Here is a 23839-nt window from a genome sequence, read left to right on the forward strand (position 1 = left end):
GTAGATTGAACCTTATAAAGCTCTGTATTCACAAAGTATTACATAGAAGTACAGGTAGATAGGAGGAAGAACTGGGAGTACTGTAAGGTGGCAGTTTTCATAGTGAATGGAAATAAGGAGATAATAAATTTACAGCATTTCAAAAGTAGTAACCCATTATGACAGATATTGTTGTACCGGTATTTATTACCACCACATCAGTCATTACAAAGACAGTTTTCTAGATCTCCATCTATACTAATACAACTTTCCGAGTGGTTTAAGGCGCTTGACTGGAGATGCGAAGGTATAAGGTTCGAATCCCGACACGGCACTAATATCCTTTGGCAAGATATTAACCAACACTTGCTACTCTCCACCCAGGTGTTAAAATGGGTACCCGGTAGGATGCGGCCGTCATTGTTGGTCAAACAGCTTGTGAGCGTCAAGTAACGCCCGGCTGGAATGCTCCCCAGGGAGTGGAGATTGTGCACATAGTGTGCGGGCAAGCACTGAATCCAATGACCGGGGTAATAGTATATTTGTAAAGTGCTTAGAGACATTTGTATTAAGCGCTATATCAAAATAAATATTATTATTATTTTATTATGGTTAATCTGTAAGGACACCTCTCTCCATTCATCAAGATATTTGTGATTTTATTAAGACATAATGTTTATTCACAAATCTTAATCTGATATCAAAATACTATGGATTTATTGTAAATGTTGAGATCTCTTAAAGAGGAACTGATCTCTTCCCAATACATTCTAGCAATTCAATTACATTACATGTACACTGCACTATTGGCTCATACAGGTTAGCAGTCTTGGAAAATAATGAGAGTCAAATTCTGCAAATAATTATTTTGTCCTCAGAGGAACAAGAATATCTTATATGTTGTCTACATCGGAGCCTTTGGGTGGGTTTGGGCCAATGACATTGTTGTTGTGGTTTATATAAATGTAAGTGTTCTATAACCAATCGGCAAGAGCAGAGCTGCCAACATTTGATTTGGGTAATCAGGGAGATTTCTGAGAGAGCAGCATCGAACGAGTTCATTGTTGGCGGGAACCAAGAATGGCCTTTTAGTGCCCCTGGTGGGGGGGGGGGGGCAGGGGGCAGGCCCCCAAAAGCTCTTGGTTTTAAGCCTCTTTGAAACCCTTTTAGAACACATTTTTTCAATGATTTCTCAAAATGGAAGGCTTTGATATGGCACATTTTATTTGCATACAATTGATAACATATGAACTTCACATCATATTTCAGACTATGAACTCCTGTTACCTCTATTGTGAAATGGGGGATGTACTTGTGGAAGGCAAGGACTGGGGTGTGCTTGAGGGTTTTCCTTGAAGTGACTGGTAGGTTGCTTGCTTGAGTTTGCTAAGGAGGTCCTTGCTATACTCCCTTTGGTAGCATGGGACATCTGTGTTGGCAATTTTCTCTGTTAGGAGTGCTTGAAGTGTTTTCAAATTCATTGATCCCCTGAAATCAGTTTTGTTCTTCCTAACAATGCTAAAAACTCTTTCACATGAAGCATTGGAATGTGGTATCACAAGCAAAGATTTCATCACTTTGCTCAGAAGTGTGTATTTCTTTGAGCCATTGCCATCCTCCATCTTTGAAATTGCAGACCATTTCTTGTCTATTCTCAAGTTTTTGTTCAGGATCTCTGGTTCCCCTGAAAAGTCTTCAACCTGGTATTGTGCAAATTCCAGCTCAAGCTTGTCCAGGTCTCCATTCTCTGATTGTCTGTTCAAAATGCAAGGGTACTTTTCAACAAAGTATTGCACAGATGAAAATGACACATCTCTTCTGGAACTGACATCAATCACTTCAGCCTCCTTAAGGAACTTAACATCTAGTGGCCAGGTTTTCAAGGCATAGTCACATGCTGATTCATAATACTTCCTCACCGACAAGTAGAAGTATGTCAAATCAGCATCTGTAAGACGAAGGGGAGAATCATCTTCTGGGCTTGTTGTACTCTCCAGGTATTCCTTGGCATCTTTTCCAATCATTAGATCTTTATCTGACTTCTGGCAATCTCTCTTACCATACTGCACTTTCTTGACATCAGAACATTCAACAATCACTGTTGGCTGCACGAATCTAACAAGCATATCTTGGAAGGTTTTATTAAGCTGCTTATTAAGAATGTGAATGCAGGGTTCTTCTCTCTGTAGGAGTAGGTTGATGTCATCAAAGATCTTGTTACTGTATTTGAGGAAGTAACAATACAGTTTGGTTTGGGGTGATATCAGCAAACGATGGACTCTGACCAGACGTGATTCCTGATTTTGATTTATCATTAGTGATTTACTAATAGTATCAAGCATATGTTGCACAAAATATTGTGAGAAAAATAAATGAGTATTAGTAAAGCTATTACCTAAAATGTGCTCAAAATATTCATTATCGTTATCCCCGATAATTAACCAAAATCTTCTTCCTTGATAAAGAACACCTTCCCATGCACAGAATTGGATGAAAATTTCAGAATTTATTCTTTTTTATCATTCTGTGGTCAAATCTTTTAAATAACCTTGCATATGCCAGATAATTAACAAAACATCATTGTTACCGAGAGAGGGCGCTAAATACGATTTAACGGTCAAATTCGAATTTTCAAAACTAAGGATCGAAGCAATTCATAAAAATGATGCTATTGTCTTGCAATGTGTGTAACCTAACAAACTATTAAAGTTCATGATACTGGCATAAAACAGTCAACGTGCAGATTAGTATTTCAAATAAAAACATAAAATCGTGAGAAAATCCACCCTTCAAGTCCCGCACACGTGTTTATGAGTAAGTCTAAGTTTTAGGGAGATTAATGAGGTCCCCAACTACTGACGAAATGAACTCAGGTCTATGGTATAGAGGGGTAGACTATTTCTCGATTTTACAAATCTAAGAACTGTTCATACTAACCTGAAAAAGCTCTGTATTCCTTTTGTATTGCCCCTTGCTTTCGCGGTTTGCTTGTGTTTGTCAGATGTGATGTGGCGAAATACATCATTTCTTCCCCCACTCTTGATGGAGATATCTGCGCCGCAAACTGTACAAAATGCGTAGTATTCGCCTTTCGTAGATTTCCCAACACAAGGCCATTCCAAGTGGTAGTCATCTTTATATTTCTGATAATATTTCGACTTCGACATTGTCCTGGATGATATTTTAATACTCAAACAGAGAGCAAAATACAGCCTTGTTTTGGACAAAGTTGACTTACGCCTTCGGAAGATGCAAGTTATATCGATGCGTTCCCAACGGCAAAGGAGATCAGAAAAAAAAAGTCGGCTTCAAAATCCACTCTGCAGTAACACTGCCATGTTGGTATCAAATGATAATCCACTTAAAAATCACATCGCAAAAGTCCCCAAATCAATCCAAAAACTGATGTTGAAATGTGCAGTTTTTTGGGCCGATCGCAGCAGACAAAGTCTGCTTGTTGTATCAGTGCAACTTCTGGCTGCTCTGACGCGACCGATCGGAAACCGGCACCAACGTACCGGGACGCTACGGGGGCCGGCGAGGAAGCCGCCCGGCAGAGCAAGCAGGCGAATTGCTATCACACAAACACCACTCACATTATCACATGTTCCCAATGGTTTGTTAGATTAGCCCGCCAGTCGTTCGGCGTAACTCTCATTTATTACGCTGTTAAATAAAGTACGATATCACGGTAAATTTATATTCGACGACTGGATAACAGGAAAATTCATATTACAGAATTGCCGTGTGTTTGTATACGTACGTACGAACTCAACATGCTAGTCTTGTGAAACAGTCGTTTATGAAAATAATACAACTTAAAATCTGGAAATCCGGGAGATTTTTGCATGGGGTCGGGAAAACGGGATATTGGGTCAAAATCCGGGAGTCTCCCGCAGGATCCGGGAGACTTGGCAGCTCTGCAAGAGCATGTTATTTGTCCAATACATTACTGACATCTGTGATGTTAGTACATCTAATCATTGTATTAATTAATAGCACTTCTAAAAACTTAGACCAGACCAACTATGAAGTGTAATGGAGACCAAAAACCTTGGACTTGCCCCAATAAAAATTAATCTAATATTTGGATTGAATATTTCTTACCTAGAGATGAGGTCACTTGCTCCATAGCTTGACATTTGTCTGCCTCGGGAGTAGAAGTTATGAGATACAGCCATGGATGTGTTGGGACCTGGACAGAAAACAACATTTCATCAGCAACTGAAAATAACAATACCCATTGTACGTAAATCCTATCACTAAAAGTTGTTTTGCTGTGCATGTTTGAGTTCCGGGCTGGTATCAAACATCAAGATATCAGCTCTAAATAATTCCTCAGTCAGAGCTATTCAATTGCTCTCGCAAGAATGGAATAAGCAATTTCTGAGTAGACTAGTCAACAAAACACAGATTCATCGTCATGGATGACAGATAACAGGCCTTTTATAAGAGATAATGAAAACAAATATTTTATCAAATCAGATGCTACAAAAAAATAAAATTCCTGAGGAAATAAATTGGGTGAAAGAATGGCACAATGTTTAATAATGGAAAGCCTGCCAATTCATCACTAATTCTTTCTTATGCTACAGTTTTTTCTCATGTTTCAAAGTTACTTCTTCAAATTCAAAGAACATATTATGCATATATACTAAGCTTGGTCATACAACCGAAGGGCATTACCCTTTCTCTTGTTTTCACCCATTCCTTTTTGCTTCTCCTCAAATGAATCCAGGAATATAGAGTTACCAGATTTGATTCTCTTCTGCAGCACACCCTGTCTGTCTCCTCTTTGGAATGAACAGAAACACAAGACACAGAACAGGTTAATCACAGTCATGGAAAATTTTCTTTACAGATAAAATAATTATATTGATAAACTAATTTCAAATGACCAATTGTGTCACTTTAATGATGCACGATGAAAGATGATAATGTCATAAGGATAACGATTGGGATAATGATAGTCCTCAGGTTCATCACAGTGATGAATGTTGGTGGTGATGATGCTGATAAAGATGATGATGATGATGATGATTGTGATGATAATGATGACGAAGATGATGATGATGATAATGATGACGAAGATGATGATGATGATAATGATGACGAAGATGATGATGATGATAATGATGACGAAGATGATGATGATGATAATGATGACGAAGATGATGATGATGATAATGATGACGAAGATGATGATGATGATAATGATGATTATGACGAAGATGATGATGATGATGATGATGATGATGATGATGATGATGATAATGATGACGAAGAAGATGATGATGATGATGATGATGATGATGATGATGATGATGATGATGATGATGATGATAAAGATTATGATGACGATGATGAAGATGACAATGAAATGTAGTGGTTGTCATATCAAACGATGTATATAATAAAACAATATTTTGAATTGAACATTGGACATGAGTAAAAAAGACAGAACATGAGATTAATGATTAGCAGAGTTACAAGTCACCTGCTAGGTGTGTATCTATTCTCCTTATCCGTCTGATCGGAGAAAAGCATCGACACTCCTAAATTTTCAGCATCATCTCCATCAGCTTCTTCTGGAATCTCATCATCAGGGGTCTTGCGTTTGCTGGTTTTCCATGGGGAAAAAGGCTTCTGAATTGAAGTTGGTGTCCTCACACTCGTGAATTCCTCCCGATCACGAGACCTAATCTGACTTGGTGTCTAGAGACAGAAATAACATAATAACATTACACTACAATTATATGAACTTGATGGCACTGTAGTTTGACTTGGGGGCCAATGCACTATGACTATTTTACTGTCTTCCTGTTGGCTCCCTCCACAATTAAAATGTTTATTCCTATTCCATTCTGTTTTAATTTACTTTTACAACAAACAACATGAAACAATCATTGACACGTTGGCCCGAATTCACAACAGTGGTACAAAGAGGGATTGTACCATGGGTGTGGTACAAAACCCCCCTCCGAGGTTTAAACCTCTGATTTTGGTATTCACAAAGCAGGTTTAAACCCCCGGGGGGTTTAACTACGTCATAATTTGGTCTAGATTTTGCACTACCCTGAGGTGTAGTACAATCAGTGGTACAATCAGTGGTACAAGCCCCCGTGCGTGCGCAAACACCACCTCCTCTGCTCTTCTTGAAATTGGCGCTGAAATTGTTGAACAAAAATCACAGACGACATTTATTGAAATTTTATGTCAGTCATATCGTGTGCGGCAGAATTGAAAACACGAATCGTAAGTAAATCGATGTATTTCCGTCGGGAACATTCATTTACTAGTTATCAAATGTGTTTGTTCAATTTATTTCTCGTTCATTTGATGAATATATAAATTCCACTCGTAATCAGACCATGCCACTGTTGTTTTTCACTTGGGTTTTATCGCAAGAATTGTTTTTATACAGTCCCATTCGTTCATTTTTACGTTGGCTGAGCCGTCATTTTCGGCCGGCCCAGTGCAGCTCATGAGCTGCAGTGGCAGCGCCCGACACATGACATAGTCATAGCTGCATTAGACTACTAATCCTGGCGCTGGCTGTGTATAATTAAAACCTGTTTTATTATTGATTCACAACATTTCAAACACAACTGTTAAAAAATAAACTGATTTCACTCAAAATCGGTACTTTAGTGACAATTGATGACACGTAAATAGACCTCTAACGTTAGCAGTAAAATACAACTTTAGACCAAGTTTTTCAACTCGCCAAAAAATGTTACTGTTAGTGTTAGTAGGTCTAACAGTTAGATCTACTGTTGGGACCTCTAGATCTAGGTCTACTGTCAAACTTAGAAAATCTAGAACAGTTAGGCCTACAGCCGGCCGCATCGGCATGATTGTAGTCTATAGACTCTAGCCTAAAAAATTTGTGAAAACCGAGACAGGAGGCGTTCCATGGATTTATCAGGTGGTGCCGTAGGCCATTAGGTAGGCTTACAAAATTAGATCTAGGCCTATGCAAAAAAATCAAAATCTAAAAAAATTGAGATAGACCCTAGGTCTACAAGGTTTTGTCACCCCACCGACGGTATGCATTTGTGTATAGGCCTAGATCTAGACTGTAGACAGGGCTGTCAACTTTGGGGAACTGCTTCGAGGGAGATCATTCATAGACCTAGATCTAGACTAGTCTAGGTCTAATAATAAGTAATATGCAATTTTTTTTTTGGGGGGGGGCTTAACAAAATTTAAAAACAGGGAAGGGGGGGGGGGGGTGTTGAGTAAGAAAACAGAATTAAAGTGCTCACTACCCCCCCCCCCCCCATATGATACGAGTACGCTGGTTCATTTTACACGTTTGGCGTGGTGGCGGGAGTTTCCCGCTACAACTTACGAATACAAGCTGGTGCCGGTGGGACGGCAGGAGAATGAGCGTGGTGGCGTTAGACTCCCTCCAAATGCGGGAGGGTTGACAGCCCTGTATTCATGTGTGCAAATGCTGTCTGTAAGACGTAGTGCAGCGCTAGAGCCTAGGTCAATACACATTAGCATTGACTCCCTAAGGACCCTATGCTTTCATTTGCTGGTGTGCCACCAGGCGGGGGCCTAGTGACTAGATTAGTAGATAGTAGACCTAGCCTAGATAGTAGATCTAGGTCTACTCATCTAGACCTAGTAGAATCTAGTCCTCGACCTCCCACTTGTTTCTTCTTCCTCCATTATTCGGAGATCACTCACGATTCCTGGATTTTAACTCATATTCTTTCTATGAATCAAGTTCGCGTAGATCTAGACTAGTCTAGTAGTAGTCTGGTAGTGGTCTACTACCAGACTAGATCTCGCATTTGATCAACGCGAAAGTGATTCATAGAATATGATAGTTAAAATCCGGGAATCGTGAGTGATCTATGAATAACGGAGTAGTATAGGCCCCAGACTAGTAGTAGTAATGTATATGTATAAAGACCTGGAAATTGGAATAGTCATGTGTAGATCTAGAATCTATTCTAGATCTAGACTCTACTCGCATAGACTAGTCTAGATCTACTTCCTAGTAATAATCATTGCTTAGATTGACAGAATATCAGAACATCTTTCATCATTATTTCATGATTCACTGTTCATTGTGCTGCATGGTTTGGAAAGAAATGTTGACTTCAAATTATCAGGAGTGGTGGGAGGGGGGGGGGGGTTGGAACTTACTGGAAGCCAATAAGGCAATAGTACCCAGCTCTAGACTAGTCTGAAGTCTAAGAACTCCCAAAATACCGGCTTGATCTAGTGACCTAGTTAGGGCTACCGTAATTGAATCGTTTTTCCTATGCAGAGCATCCTGGAGTTAGGCGGGGTGAGTCGTCTGGCAAGGTTGCGATTTTGTTTTTCTTTAACAGTAGTCTAGAGAGTAGAGTCTATATGATCTATAAACTTTGGTTAGTTAATTAGCTTGTGTTTTAGTTTTACTTCTATGGTAATGTATGAAATAAATGCATTTTTTTAAATATAGATGTTGCCTTTAGTAATTCAGACTCCTAACAATTTCATTTCATTATTGTTCCACAGACAACTGCTGAACGAGAAAGGAAAAACCTTCGCCGCATCCAGAGAGTGAGAGAGGTAGGATTAATTTTTTTTCTTTCTTCTATTGAATCGTCAATAACTTGTTCAATTTAATTGATTAAAATTAAGAATAAACTAGAAATTTAATTCGTCATGGGGACGAATTAGGTGGTCTGTTTTCAATTTTATGATCATTGAAAAGTCAAAAAAGAAAAAAAATGAAGAAAAAAAATTGTTGGAGACTCCCGGACTCGAACCAGGGATCTCGAGTTTCGAAGTCAAGTGCGTTACTGATATACCAAAACATTTCCCATAGCGATTACACGTAAACGGAAAATGAAATTCTCAAATCCCACTTTGCAAGTGAAATATGAGCATGATCCCGTCATCTGATCGAGAAATAAATGGCACACTTGTGATAGCTTATTGTCTCAGCTACAACATACTCGATGCTCAGCGAAAACGAAGCTGAGACAACGGAGATATTGCTCGTGAAAGACGGGAATGTAGAATCCAGTTTTCAGAAAAAGTCATGTCCCATAGAGAATACACGCAAAATGTGAAAAATTGACATGCCTCCTTTAATCGCAAAAATACGCCATGATGCTTTCGTCAAAATGAAAATTCGTATGACTGCATCTGTAGAGAATTGTCTCAACTAAAACATATCAAAATGTGGATGAAAATTGATCAATATTTACAGAGATACAATCAATTTTCCAAAAATATGATGACGTCATAATATGCAAATTGAAATTTTGAGTTCGGAGGCCATTATGATGACGTCATGAGTCAATTGAGGGTCAAATGAGACATGAAATCATATCTCCAATTCATACTCTATCAAAATATGAAAACAAAATTGGGTTCATCTTCCATCCTAAAGCGCTACAATGGATTTTGTATAGGCATGTTTTTGCCCATGTATGCTATGTATTACAAGAGCTCGCACGCACGGACATTATCTTAAACGGACGGTCATTCCGTTATTAATGGGCAGAAAAAGGTGAACAAGGTATCAAAATGCTTGGAAAAATGTGCTAAATATGATGACAGAGAAAATTTGGCGATTTTATGTTGGCAAATACCAGTACGCGCGAAATTTTAAACGATTTGGAGCATTTTTATTTTTTGCGCGCACGCTGACGCGCGGACGTACGCATGCGAGCGCGTTTTTTTACCTGAAATTGAACGGACGGATATTGACCTTAATCATGATAAATATGAATGAGAAATGCTTTTCCGTTAAGAAGATATGATCATGAGTAAAAAGTACCAAAAAAAACACAAAACGGCGCCTGGATGACGTCATGAAGATTTGATGACCTTGAAAATGTTACTGTCACGTCTCATGACAATGACCTATGACTGTGCCGAAATTGAAAGAAATTGATTGAACCGATCTTGAGTTATCTTGTAAACAAAAAAGGGTGTAAAATAAATAAAAATAAAGAAATAATAATAATAATAATAATAATAAAGAAAGAAAATTCTGACGAAAACAATAGGTGATCTGTCGAAAACGACAGACCACCTAATTAAGGGGTACGTCTATCTAAATTGATAGATCTAGTAATTTTTAGGTTTTAAGAGACACGAGGACTGTTCATGAATGTTGTTACGCATACCACCAAGTACCAGTACCCATTAGGCCTAGATCTACTTCCTTTTTCTTTGCAAATATCCATTTGAGTAAGACTTAAGATCATTTTTTAAAAATATTTACATCTTGCTGATGAAATTTGAACTCTCATATTCTACGAATCAAGTTCGAGTAGTATGAAGACCTGGAATAGAAATGTGTTCAATCTACATCATGTCATTGCTGAGATTGTTGACAGAATATCTTTCATGATTCACTGTTTTGCCATGGTTTAAAAAGAAATGTTGACTTCAAATGATCTAGAGTGGGGGGGGGGGGGGGGGGGGTGTGAAGCCAATACCCAGCTCTAAGAACTCCCAAAATACCCTGACCTAGTTAGGCCTAATTGGGAAATCAATCCTACGGTACGGAAGAGAAGGAAAGATGACTATATAATGAAAATCATTCTTTAGACATGCACTTTTTTATTGAATATTTCAACTCGTCTCATCAAACTATATCTATCTTTTGCATACAGGTACCTCAGCCGAGACCTATTCGAGGTCTGAGGGATGCGAAAAATCCACTTGAATTTTACGAGGATGAAGCGTTTCAACTGCGATACCGTTTCTCAAAGGAAACGGTAATCTACCTCATCAACATGCTTGAAGGGGACTTGAAGAGGAACACAGAGAGGAATGATCCACTACCTGTTTATCTGCAGGTTTTGACGGCTCTTCGTTTCTATGCCGTTGGTGAGTACTTAATTTTTTCTTAAACTAAACTTGTGTATAACCGTACACCGTTTTTAAAGGGTTCGTACAGGTCATTGAAAATTGAACACCAGCCTGAATTTGACTTTAAAAAATATACCTTTTTAATAAAAATTTAAAAAATCTCTCTTGAGCATTACCTTCTTTCATGTACATGATCTTCTTGGCAATTTTTCTGCAATGTTAGAAAATATTTTTCAGACAATCTTCTATTAACCTAATATTATTTGATGTTAGCGCTCTGAGCCTTATGGGAATGGGGCCCTAAATGTTCATTGTATTGTATTGTATTGTATTGTATCTCATTTTCAATTATAGGATCATTCCAGAAGATGCATGGTGACGAGGCAACAGTATCACAGTCCTCTGTTTGTAGAATCATTAAAGATGTTTCGGAAGCTATTGCAGGAAGGAAGAGGCAATTCATGAAGTTTCCAACAACGAGAGATGAAATTGAAACGACCCAGCAGCAATTCTACGAGTACTGCGGATTTCCAGGGGTCATAGGTGCTATCGATGGGACTCATGTCTACATCAGGAGTCCTGGTGGGTATCAAGCCCTGTACTTCATGAACAGGAAGAACAGGTATTCTGTGAATGTACAGGTAAGACTAGTTACAATTTTTCTTATTGACTTTATTGCTAGCTTACAAAATGTTTGCAACCATTTTTCCAACTTCCCCGTTGGCTTCTTTGATTGTTCATCATATTAAACTTTCATTTTTTAAAATACTTTTGCCTTGTTTGCCCCCTCTCCCCCCTCCCCCTAGATACGCCACTGGTTACTTTATTTTGTATTGGGAGTCAAACATTTGTTACAATAAGTAGCCTAGACAACATTACACTTTGGGAAAAATATGATGAAAATGTAAGAAATGAAATGCATGTGAAAATAAAGAAATTAAAGTCTATCTATGAAGTTCAGTATGAGTTTGAGATGTGTTTTTCTCTTCAACTTATTGGTAGGTTGTTTGTGATCATGCTGGGAAAATGACAAGTATCGTTGCAAGATGGCCTGGCAGCACTCACGATTCCCAGATTTTCTCAGAGTGCACACTGAAGGAGCAGCTAGAGGCAAGGGCAGATGGTACTGAGTTGCTACTTGGAGATAGTGGGTATGTGGATTGGTGTTTTGTTAATGGTAATCCAATTGTAATCACAAATGCAGACATGCAGCAGTGGCGGATCCAGGGGGGGGGGGCCGGGCCCCCCCCCCTTGAGAAAAAAATCATGTAAAATCACGTGATTTTTACCTTTTTGGGGGGTTGGGCCCCCCCCCCCCTGGCGCTCAAGGGGGGGGGGGGGGGGGGGGGGTGCAAATTGAATTTTTTTTTTGAGGATTAAAAAAAAAAAAAAATGTGCTCACTACCCCCCCCCCCCCACTGAGCGCATTTTTGGCCGGCGCGTTTTTCAAATTTTCGGGAGCAAAAAAAAAAAGTTGGGCCCCCTCCCCTAAGAAATCCTGGATCCGCGCCTGACATGCAGTACATGTTGATACATATTCTTTTAAAAGTCCTTTGTAGGATAAAGATACCGTTTAATGAAAATTTAGATTGACCATTCTTTCTTGAATTATTAAATTCATACTTGTTATTTTGAGTAAGCAATAGTGTTGCGGAAATTGAGACATTTGGATAGATTTGGACCTAGTCTTGCAGGCATTAGCAAGAAACGGATCACGATAATTATTTTACTTTGTACTGAAAAGCACTTCAATTTAAACAACAAATTTTAAGAAATTGAAATTTTTCTCACACAGCCAATGCAGACAGTTTGTTTTGGAATGCTAGATTGATATTCTAGATTACTTTCTTCTACAATTATATCATTATGATGTAAATTAAAGAAATGAATATCTATAGTACTTATAATTTCCTTAGGGAAGGAATAACAAGTGAATTTTTTGTTTTTATCTTCAAATTTCAGGTACCCGTGCCTCCCCTATCTCCTGACTCCTCTCCTACGTCCTCAAGGACGGCCAAATGTGCGCTACAATACTGCCCACAAAAGAGGGCGGTGCGTCATTGAGCGCACATTTGGCCGTTGGAAGAGGAGGTTCCCTTGCCTCAATGATCTGAGCGTGAAGGTGGACACTACATTTACAATTATAGTGGCTTGCTCGGTCCTGTGGAATATCTCTCTCGACCGCCGTGAGCAAGATATTCCAGGACCTGAGCCCGATGAGATGCCACTTGTCCACCTTCCTCCTGGCCTCCATGACGCTGTCGCTGGTAGGTTAAGGAGAGATCAGATCATTGAGGATCACTTCACCCATTAACAGTCAGTACGCTGCTGCAAAAAAAAGCGCCTGTATTTATCGTAGTTGTATGCAAGCCCAGCGGTTAATATGCGTGCATATGCAATAACACAGACATGTTTCTACCTATACAAAATGGTTTCTTGTTAATCATTTTGCATGAATGATAAGTCGAATTGAAGAGGAAAAACTGCTCTTTCATTAATCTGAATGAAATATAAACTGGACTCCATTACCTTATGAAATACTTTGTCATCGAGTACAAGCTTACCGGTACCTTTACCCTATTTCTGAGAATTTAGACATCACTCTTTGTATGGTTTGAAGATCAGGTAATTTGTTGACTCGAATTTTGGGGGCTACTTTTCAAGCTTGCTTGCATGAAAATAACACTCTTTAAAGGGATCCGGTTACTTTTTTTGTCTCAGATTCTGAATCAAAATTCTGGATTTAGCTCATGATGCAATGATAATTATAAACCTTTAGGTCAGTCAGGAACCCCATGACTTTTACAAGCCGATCGCCTGTCTGAATATCAAGATATTTATGATTGGAATAACAAATTTTGAAAACCGTTCACCTGACGGTTTTCATAACACTACAGTCTATTGGGGAAAACGAGTATGGTAAAATCGGTCACTCAAAGATTTTTACTTTTTGAGGCACTTCTTGATCATTTTGAAGCGCAATTTTTTTAGGGCTTCAATATTACACCCTATCACAGACACTGATAACACGTAGGGCCGTGTATATCAGATTTAACATTGTTAAACGATCCCTTTAATTGTATCCCCCGGCAGTATGCCGGTGGGGTACTTTGGATTCAGCAGCGTTACGCCGCCGCCGCCGCGTCATATTCGTGTGTGCGCTCTCACTGCCACATTTCTTGATGGATTTCTTTCAAATTTTGTATGGAGGTGTATCCTGGTATAATCTACATACCTATAACTTTTGGTGATGCTGCCCCCAGTGTTCCGTCTTCTATAGGGTACAAGGCCATATTTCTGTGGATGGTTTGTGTGCGCTCTATAGGCCACATTTTTAAAGGGATTTTGTTCAAATTTTGAACGAAGGTGTATCTTGGTATAATCTACAAGCCTATAGATTTTAGTGATGCTGCCTCCAATGTTCCGTCTTTTATAGGGTCAAAGGTCATATTTTGATAGATGTCTTGTGTGCACTCTAGTGTGCGCTCTAACTGCCACATTTCTTGACGGATTTCTTTCAAATTTTGTATGGAGGTGTATCCTGGTATAATCTACAAGCCTATAACTTTTGGTGATGCTGCCCCCAGTGTTCCGTCTTCTATAGGGTACAAGGCCATATTTTTGTTTGTGTGCGCTCTATAGGCCACATTTCTAAAGGGATTTTGTTCAAATTTTGAACAAAGGTGTATCTTGGTATAATCTACAAGCCTATATATTTTAGTGATGCTGCTTGTATTAAGGTTCATTATAGTTTACTCTAGACCTCCACAAATTTGGTGCTGCTACCCCCCAGTATTCCATCTCTTATAGGGTCAAAGGTCATATTTAAAGGAATATCTTGTGTCGCTATGCAAATCACATTTCTTTCAAATTTTCTTTAAATATGCATCATAATCTGATCTACACACCTATTGTTTTGGTGATGCTGCTCCTAGTCTTGACAATAGTCTGAGCCACTTGCGGCAATCTCTACGTCATCCTTTTGTTTCACAAAGAGGAGAGGGAATCTTTGTCCCTCCTTCCACATAAGGATAACACAAAATCGCTGCCACTGCCGGGGGATACATTCGCATTGCGCGGCAATACAGATTGCGATATTTCTAGTTTGTTTTGCATTGAACTCTATGCAAATTTTGGGGGCTCTTTTATGACTTTCGGGAGCTCTTTTGGGCATTTTAAACATGGCTGCTCAAAAAACTGCGCATGCGCGAGAAAATGGGAGTCTACATCATCCCCTGCAATATTCATAAATGAGAAATTTATAAAATTTTAATAATGAGACTTCATTACATGATGCTGTAAAAACGTCCATTTCGCAAAAATATATCAACAATTCATATCATTTGGAAGGAAATATTCTGGAGATCGACTTACGCAAATGCAGTCTACATCATCCCCTGCAATATTCTTGCACGATATTGTAACTTCTAGTTTGTGGATATTATTGCTCAAGCTGTTTTGAGACGCACAATAACTTACGCATGGTATGCTAATTAGCGAGCGTGCAGCGGTCTGACTGTTAAATTAAAGTAGCCACTCAGAACTATCTGCTCTGCCTCCAGCGGTTATTTCAGTTCCTGCAGAGGAAATCCGGGAATTGTGATGCTGACAAGGTACTTGTTATTTTTCCAGCATGCAGGGTTTTATGCAACTACATTTGCAACTCAATTACATTCTACATCATAGTCAGGTCTTTTTTTCTAAGGGGGGGGGGGGGTCTTGGCTATTTTGTTTGTATTACAAACAAAATAGGATCCTTTTGCTCCAAATCGCTAAATTAAAATTCGCAAATGCATATTTTGTTTATGGGTCTTCTGTGTAATATTCATGTTATTTGAATGAGAACAAAAATTATAATGCAATTATGCATGCCTATATTTTTTGGAATATTTGATCAGACATGTAACTCCAAATTTGTACATGAAATTTCAAAATATTGACAATAAATAAAAGCTTATATTTTTTGTTGCAAATTACATCAAACTTAAACTATTCGCTTAACATTTCAATCATTTAAAACGATGGCAAAAAAATGAGAAAAAAAATGACATGAAAACAGAGCTTTTTTGCAAAACATGAAGAGGGGGGACAAATTCTGCTAGTGGCCTGATTAAGGTTAAAAACCTGACAGTGTGGAGACCAGAATTTAAACAGGTTTTGATTAATATCTATGGCGTTCCAATACTGGCATTCTCCTACTACTCTAGAATGTAATTAAGAATGTAAGTTTAGCTGTATGTAGCACTGCAAAACAAACAACTTTTGCATAAAGCGGTATCCTGTGATTCCTGTGAAGAAGTAATTTGGCTGTTTCCTACCACTGATTCCTGATCTAAACATATCTCATTGGTACACCTAGCACTCCTGGTTACCTGTAGTACTAGTAAAATTGTTTGTTGACTTGTTTCAATTTCTTCTCTCAATGTTTTTAACCTCGGGATTGCATCATCCTTCTTGCACTAGTTTTCTTACCATCTTAGATGATTTACATGACTGTGGTATTGATGCCTCGTCATCATGGTGTCAAACCTGTAGCTGTCACTACCTGTTATTTAATGGAGTATTTTTCTTCGTGTTTCTCTTAAGAATATCCTCAAGCATGTTGATGAAGTAATATACTGTTAGCTTCATTCTCGTAAAATTCAAATTAATAATATTTGGAGCCAATACCACCAAATTTTCATTGTGAATTGCTGTCACTACTATTACAGATATTTTATGCCATATGTTAGATCTTAATTATTACCCAAAAAATAAATAAATTGCTCGAACATGTTACTTTGTGTCAGTTTTTGTAGGTAGCAATTTAGTGAAATAAATGGAAAGGCAGAACAAAAATTTAAAACGATGGAGAGTTGTAATTTATTGCTATATGTACAGTGTAATTCCAAAGTATTGAATGGCATTTATGTGCAAGAAACATTTGAAAATCACATGTTAAATCAGTTTGTGATCAATGTAGCACTATGTTGAACAGAAAACCTTTGCAGAGTCGAACAGATCCTACTTTGCAGCTGTTCATTTGAAGACATGTTTATATATACTTTATATTTACATTGGCAATGGTATTTATGTGCAAGAAACATTTGAAAATCACATGTTAAATCAGTTTGTGATCAATGTAGCACTATGTTGAACAGAAAACCTTTGCAGAGTCGAACAGATCCTACTTTGCAGCTGTTCATTTGAAGACATGTTTATATATACTTTATATTTACATTGGCAATGGCATTTATGTGCAAGAAACATTTGAAAATCACATGTTAAATCAGTTTGTGATCAATGTAGCACTATGTTGAACAGAAAACCTTTGCAGAGTCAAACAGATCCTACTTTGCAGCTGTTCATTTGAAGACATGTTTATATATACTTTATATTTACATTAGCAATTACATTTGAAGTGCAAGAAATATTTGAATCACGCTTAAAATCAATATGTGAACGATATATCTTAAATGTAGAATTAAACATGTTTAACAGAACAGCTTAAATTATTTTTGATTAATTAGTTAGATGAGATGTATTACCCTGTTCTTCAAGCATTTTGGCTTCAGCAACCTGTTTCTCTATTTTGATAATCTCCATACGCAGTTCATGCTCTTTTATTTTTAAATTGTGTTCTTTCCATAAAATGTCCAGCCTTACGGCATGCTCCTCCTCTGCCAATTCAACCATCCTATCCTCTGCTAACCGACATTTCTTGTTTTGTGAGTTGAAACTCAATGCTCGCTTAGCAGCAGGAGTCCTCAGAAGAGCAGTGTTGATTTCTGTATTGCTGTATGGTTCAGATTCAGAATAATTTGATACATGTTAATCGTTGCATATATTACTACATTTAATTTATTGTAAATATAACAAACATGGCTTAAACCTTGATTGTCACAGATATATTTGTGACATTATTTTCCCTTCTCTAAACTTCAGCTTTTGAAAGATATGTAGTAGCTGTCTGCTAAAAAAAAAAAATTAAAAAGAGTTTTGTGCATATAATAGACAAGATAATTTTATGCAAAATGTATTACACTTTAATTGATAAAACAATGTTTGGTAAATCATAATTGTTATGTAGGAGGGAATAACAAGTTTTATTTTTTTTAATAATAAATTACTCAATATTGTATAGTTATGGATACCTTGAAAGGGATCGTGGGGTCGCAGTAGATGTACTAGGCTGGGAGGCGAGACCTTCGGACATAACTTCGGATGAGGTTGTCCTATTGGGATAAAAAATAAAATATTTTTTGTAGTTATGCATGAACTTGAAAAATGTTGCAAGAATTTTTCTTTGGAATTCAGGTTTAATTTATTAATGTCTTCAGTACTGAAACTACTGATCCTAATGTTATGCAAAATGTAATACACTTTAATTGATAAAACAATGTTTGGTAAATCATAATTGTTATGTAGGAAGGAATAACAATTTTTTTTTTTTTTTAATAATAAATTACTCAATATTGTATAGTTATGGATACCTTGAAAGGGATCGTGGGGTCGCAGTAGATGTACTAGGCTGGGAGGCGAGACCTTCGGACATAACTTCGGATGAGGTTGTCCTATTGGGATAAAAAGTAGTTATGCATGAACTTGAAAAATGTTGCAAGAATTTTTCTTTGGAATTCAGGTTTAATTTATTAATGTCTTCAGTACTGAAACTACTGATCCTAATGTTATGCAAAATGTAATACACTTTAATTAATAAAACAATGTTTGGTAAATTATGATTGTTATGTAAGAAGGAATAACAATTTTTTATTTTTTTAATAATAAATTACTCAATATTGTATAGTTATGGATACCTTGAAAGGGATCGTGGAGTCGCAGTAGATGTACTAGGCTGGGAGGCGAGACCTTCGGACATAACTTCGGATGAGGTTGTCCTATTGGAATAAAAAATAAAATTATTTGTAGTTATGCATGAACTTGAAGACCTGTTTATATATACAAAAATAATACTGCAAATAATCCAATTTCGTTATGTTAAAAGAGTACTACATTAGGAAAAAATGTATGCCCTACTGGTCTTATATTGTATTATCAAAGAAACATGATTGTACATTACCCAAGTAGAAAATATTACTGCAATGTATATATATATGTATTACAATTTCTTAATAAAAAGGACATTATTTTGAAAAATGTATTTTTGATTTTATAATGCCGTACTCTTCAATACCTTGGTTCGAGAAATGATCCTGTTGACAGTCCTGTGTTTGTTGGTGTTGATCTTGACCTGAGAATGTGAGAAAAGTAACTCTTTTATGAACAGAAAAAGGGGAAAAAATCCTGAATGAAAAATAACCCAAGTCCAAATTTTGCCCAAATTAAGTTAAATATTTGTTTTTGTTCCTTGATCGTACAACTATCTTATGTATAATAGGTAACCTTTCATTCACCCTGGATGTTCTGGTACCCCCCCCCCCCTCCTTTTTAAAAAAATTTAAGGGAGGGGGAAAGAAATTCCAGTATCAATCATCTCTATTTTTTGGAAATTAAAAAACGAACATGGAATTCCGTCTTTTCTGACATGAAATTTAATTTATTTTTTAACATTCATAATTGTAACATCGAATGGATTACATTTTATTATGGTGGATTATGTATGGTAACTGAGAGGACTTATGATTTCTGGAGTGGTGGATATGAAGTATCAATACCGTCATGCTCTTTCCCTTAAGGGTCGAGGAGTCCTCGATATATGAGAACATGACAGATATTTTTAACAATCATGTCATTCTAAAAAAAAAAATGGCAAATTGTTAAGAACCTATTTCTCTTCATTTCATTTAGCTGAAAAGATAATTTGCGGCTTTAACCCCCCCCCCCCCCCCCCCGCCCCCACCAACAACAAAAAAAAAAATGAAATTCTTTCATTCTATTAATTCTATCAAAAGAAACAAGAAATACATACTTACTAATCATGTACTTTTAGTATCAACAAAATTGATAAGAGATTTAGACAACTGTTTGAAAGTGGTTTCTGTATGGACAATATATATATTTTTATTTGTTTGTTGTTGTTTTTTTTTGGGGGGGGGGGGAGTGGCATCATTTTGAATTATCACTATCATTTTTATTGTTTGATAAAGAATCGCCCCAGAGGATTACATTTTTCATTAAAAAGGAATGTAGTGAACAATACATGTAAGGCTAAACATTTACAAGCTTAACTTTAAGGAATATTTACAGTGTAAAACAATTAAGGAGAATCTGTCATAAAAAAATAAAAAAATAAGTACAGGTAGAACCAAACGATAGACAAGTCATGTTTGGGGATGGGGGTTACTTCTGCTTTAATATTTCACTATCTAGCTTGCCATATAAAGAAATGTAACGTTCAGACGTTAGTCCTTTTTTTTTTCTTCAAACGCCAACTCTATCGGCAAACAGAATGTTTGTTTGTATGTTTGTTTTTTAATGTAGATGTAATTTTTTCTTTAAAAAAATAAAACTTTTGTGTGGACATTGGTAGGCAAGTGATAAGTTCAAATCTACCTCGGATTCAATGATTTTTAATAATTTTTTATTTCAAGAACAAACATGACGGTTAAAAAAAAAACCAACGTAATTTACTGCGCATGTCACGTCAAGAAAATCCATTCACAAAAAAGTTGTGGAACTTCTAACAGAATACTTTAGTCGAGGCCGGTACGCTCCATTCCGACGGATATTTTTTCAGATAAAATTCGTTTCATCACTGATTGTAAGTAGTTCAATGAACATATTTAATGATCAATTCATTATGCTTTCAACGAAAATTGGAATTTTACTTATTTGAGGCTATTCAGGCCAACTTTTAGATGCTAGTAACCCCTACGTCGCAAGTGATGTCTGTGAACAACAAGCCGAGGCATGCAGAGTCTTCTCGGCCAGCTAAACGTTAGGCATATTACTAGATCTAGGGTGTTGCTTCAATTTCATGACATTAATTTCTACGGATGGGACTGATCTCGGACGAGTGACGATGAGCAGACGATCGTGACTTGTTCGATGTTTACTGTTTTATTTCATTCCATCTAGTAAATGTAAGGTGTTATATAGCATCTTATGTTATTCATCTTGCAATGAATGATACATTTTTAGCGATTTTAGTGGTTTTATTTGTTAAATTTGCACATAAAAAATCTCAATCTACATGTAGCCAAAAGAGAAAGAGCTGAATTGAATTTGATATCCTGAGCGGCTTCGACAGAGTAAATCCCTCAAAATTCTTCCAACTATAGCCACTGGCTCAATAACAAGAGGCCATCATTTCTAGGTAGTCAAACAACGTTTCAATACAAGACTTAGGCAGTAGAGTCTATACTATTTAGTTTCTCAATAATGAGTGTAAATGATTGGAATGGCCTTCCCTGAAGTAGTAAAGAACTGGTCAATGCTGCCACCAATTATTCATTTATTAGATCTAGCCTAGGCCTAGCCTAGAATGGTATTGGAGAAACAATCTTAAGTAAGTTTGAACCATAATTGAGATGGGAAGGATCAGTAAAGAGGGAAAATAAGCTAAGCTTCCAGTCTCTACACCCAAGTAGTCTATACAGATCTAACATTAGTTACTTACTCATTACGGCCAGTTGCTATTGACGTCAGGGAATTTATGGCGATGATGTTTTCTTGGTCCTGGTTGTTGTCATCGTCGAATCTATTCCTGAGCTGTACAAAATCATACGGGCAAAGTTCCTTAACTATGATAGTGAGGTTGCTGGGTTCAGGTGGAGGTGGCCCTCCTCCTGTCTTTCTGCTCTCTCTAGTATAGTTAGAATACTCTTTCTTCGCATTAATCCGGATCCTTTTCCATTGATCCTTTATCTGGGTGCAACTCCATCTCCTTCCAAACTTTGCATGGAAGGCTTCAACCAAGGCCTCCCAAGCACCAGCTTTGTTCGAGTTTGTAAGATAATCAGTCTTTCTAGACAGTAATATACCCTTCCTCTTGCTTATCATCTCTATCAGGAAGTTTCTCTCTCCCACTTACCAGTTGCCTTTCGTCCTCTCCATCCCTGCACACACAGTAGCTGCATCACCCTCCATTTTTAGATGTAGCAGACAGCATCTGATCTACTGAGCATGCTCAGTAGAAAGAAACCATGGTACAATCCATGGTACAATCCACGGTCTAGGATTGTACCATAGTACAATTGAAACTATCGTTGGTGAATCAGAGAGAGGTTTAAACCCCCTGGGGGTTTAAACCATGGTTTCAAAAACCTAGGGGGGGGGGGGGGGTTTAAACCCCCGGGGGGTTTTGTACCACTGTTGTGAATTCGGGCCATTGTGTATTATTGTTTAACTCATTTAAACATATTTAAATTGTACCATAATTGTTGTGGAAAATAATTGAATGTATGAACTTACCAAAGCTTGCTCTCGAGAGGTTTTGGTCTTCTGAGGAGAAATCAGAGTCTTAACCCAAGGTGGAGATGTCTTGTCAATCTGAGATACACTGCATGACTGAGAGGCATTCCCACCGGCCTTGCCTTCATGCACACACACATACACAAAATAATTTGTTAATCATGTTCACTAAGACAATAAACACTGAATACTTAAGTCATTGTTAAATTTTTGTTAATTTCTTCATGTTACCAGAACAACTGTAAATTTGTTTATTTAATCCTTAAAAGGCTGGGTCGGTTTGGTATATTCTCGCCAGAGAGGGACTTATTCCATGCCCCCCCCCCTCCGATCTCTGCCATGGATTGACATTACAAATCTTAAACCCGACGTATAAATGTAGCTTATAATGTATATGCCCACAAACTGTCACATAAATTAATCAATACCTAACACAGTCTTAGAATGAACTAATCACATATTCATGGCTTGCAAACTCTGAATCTTGTACAATGAAGGGAAATGTCCATTTTGGCTCTGCATAGCGTGGCAATTTGTGCACACTACCTGTCGATCAAAATGTATAACATTGGTACTGACAGAATCTTTGCCACAAAGCCATAAAAGCTTGGAAGCAATTAAAACAAATAGTATATTGTGACATGCATACAAGGGGAGTGGGGAGGGGATTCTCTCCCCTTTGATTTCATTATTAATATGATTATTATCAATATTATTATTATTATTATTATTATAAATATCATTATTATCATGACATTTATCACAATCAACTATAAACTCAATTTAGGGAGGAAATTATCCTGCTGAATGGTTTTAGACTCAGTAGACAAAGAAAAAAGTCTTGAATACAGTATGGACATTGTAGAAAACCTTTAAATTCAATACTTTGGAGAAAATTTAATTAAATTCTGAGCTCTACGATGGATTTTCATATATGTACCTTTTTTGCCTAAAGCATTGATAGTATCCATCATCTTCTCTAAGGCAGAGGCAGATGCTTGCATGATATTCACTAATGTACCTTCCTTGAGTGAAATCACTGCACGGTTCTTGTTACTGGGTATGTACGTTGTACTCTTCACATTCAACTGCAATGATAGGAAAATATAATGATCAGTGATGACATTATTGCTAAGAGGGCTAGCAATGAAAATAAAAATATTAATAAAAACTTATTGTGTATTGTGAACATATTCATCCCAGGCATGGTCCAGGTGCCTCCAAAGTACTACTATTGCACTACAGGTAGTTTTAGCCCAGCCTTCCTAGGGCTGGCACTGCAGGCACTATAGGGAAAACTTCCTGTGATGTATACCTGGGTAAAGAGACACAAACGTTAACTAATGTCTTGCTACAGGACATGTTATAAAGGTGCAGAGTGGATTATTCAAGCATGATTACAAAAAGAGATTGTTTTCAGTTCTTTTCCAACTCATTCCTGCACTGCATTTTATACTATGCAGTTTTACCAAATGGAATGATTGCATTAACGTTATGAAGAGAAATAGAAATTCAAAATCAAATTGATATGGCATGTGTGGATGGGGTTTCAAGTCCTGAAAGGAGCCCAAGTAATGACAAATCAGTTAAAGCCATGTTGGAAAAACAGTTTGGACATATAGACTCAAATAACTATTTTAAGACTCAAGTTTAGCATTATACATGTAGGCTA

General features: G+C 37.3%; 3 protein-coding genes across 3 annotated transcripts in view; 1 reads left to right on the forward strand and 2 right to left on the reverse strand.

Annotated features, from left to right (window-relative positions):
* Positions 1–23839, reverse strand: part of LOC100892400 (ubiquitin carboxyl-terminal hydrolase 37) — a 38337-nt gene that overhangs the window by 11792 nt on the left and 2706 nt on the right. The window contains exons 2-6 of the mRNA XM_030974464.1: positions 23108–23255; positions 22168–22289; positions 5477–5694; positions 4666–4772; positions 4087–4174 (exon numbers count right to left, since the gene is read on the reverse strand). Of these exons, the coding sequence (XP_030830324.1) occupies positions 4087–4174; positions 4666–4772; positions 5477–5694; positions 22168–22289; positions 23108–23255 (683 nt within the window). The remainder of the gene's footprint in view (positions 1–4086; positions 4175–4665; positions 4773–5476; positions 5695–22167; positions 22290–23107; positions 23256–23839) is intronic.
* LOC115919729 (putative nuclease HARBI1) lies at positions 11236–13422 on the forward strand. The gene is made up of 3 exons (XM_030973743.1): positions 11236–11456; positions 11818–11966; positions 12778–13422. Exons 1-3 carry the CDS (start codon positions 11277–11279, stop codon positions 13127–13129), a joined length of 681 nt encoding a protein of 226 aa, XP_030829603.1. The 5' UTR covers positions 11236–11276; the 3' UTR covers positions 13130–13422.
* On the reverse strand, positions 16903–18924 carry LOC115919730 (protein TIC 214-like). The gene is made up of 4 exons (XM_030973744.1): positions 18612–18924; positions 18288–18368; positions 17949–18029; positions 16903–17590 (listed from the first exon to the last, which is right to left on the reverse strand). The coding sequence occupies exons 1-4, from the start codon at positions 18671–18673 to the stop codon at positions 17317–17319; spliced, it is 498 nt and encodes a 165-aa protein (XP_030829604.1). The 5' UTR covers positions 18674–18924; the 3' UTR covers positions 16903–17316.

This window comes from Strongylocentrotus purpuratus, unplaced genomic scaffold (assembly GCF_000002235.5).
Source record: "Strongylocentrotus purpuratus isolate Spur 01 unplaced genomic scaffold, Spur_5.0 spur5_scaffold_7, whole genome shotgun sequence".
NCBI classification, from domain to species: Eukaryota; Metazoa; Echinodermata; class Echinoidea; order Camarodonta; family Strongylocentrotidae; genus Strongylocentrotus; species Strongylocentrotus purpuratus.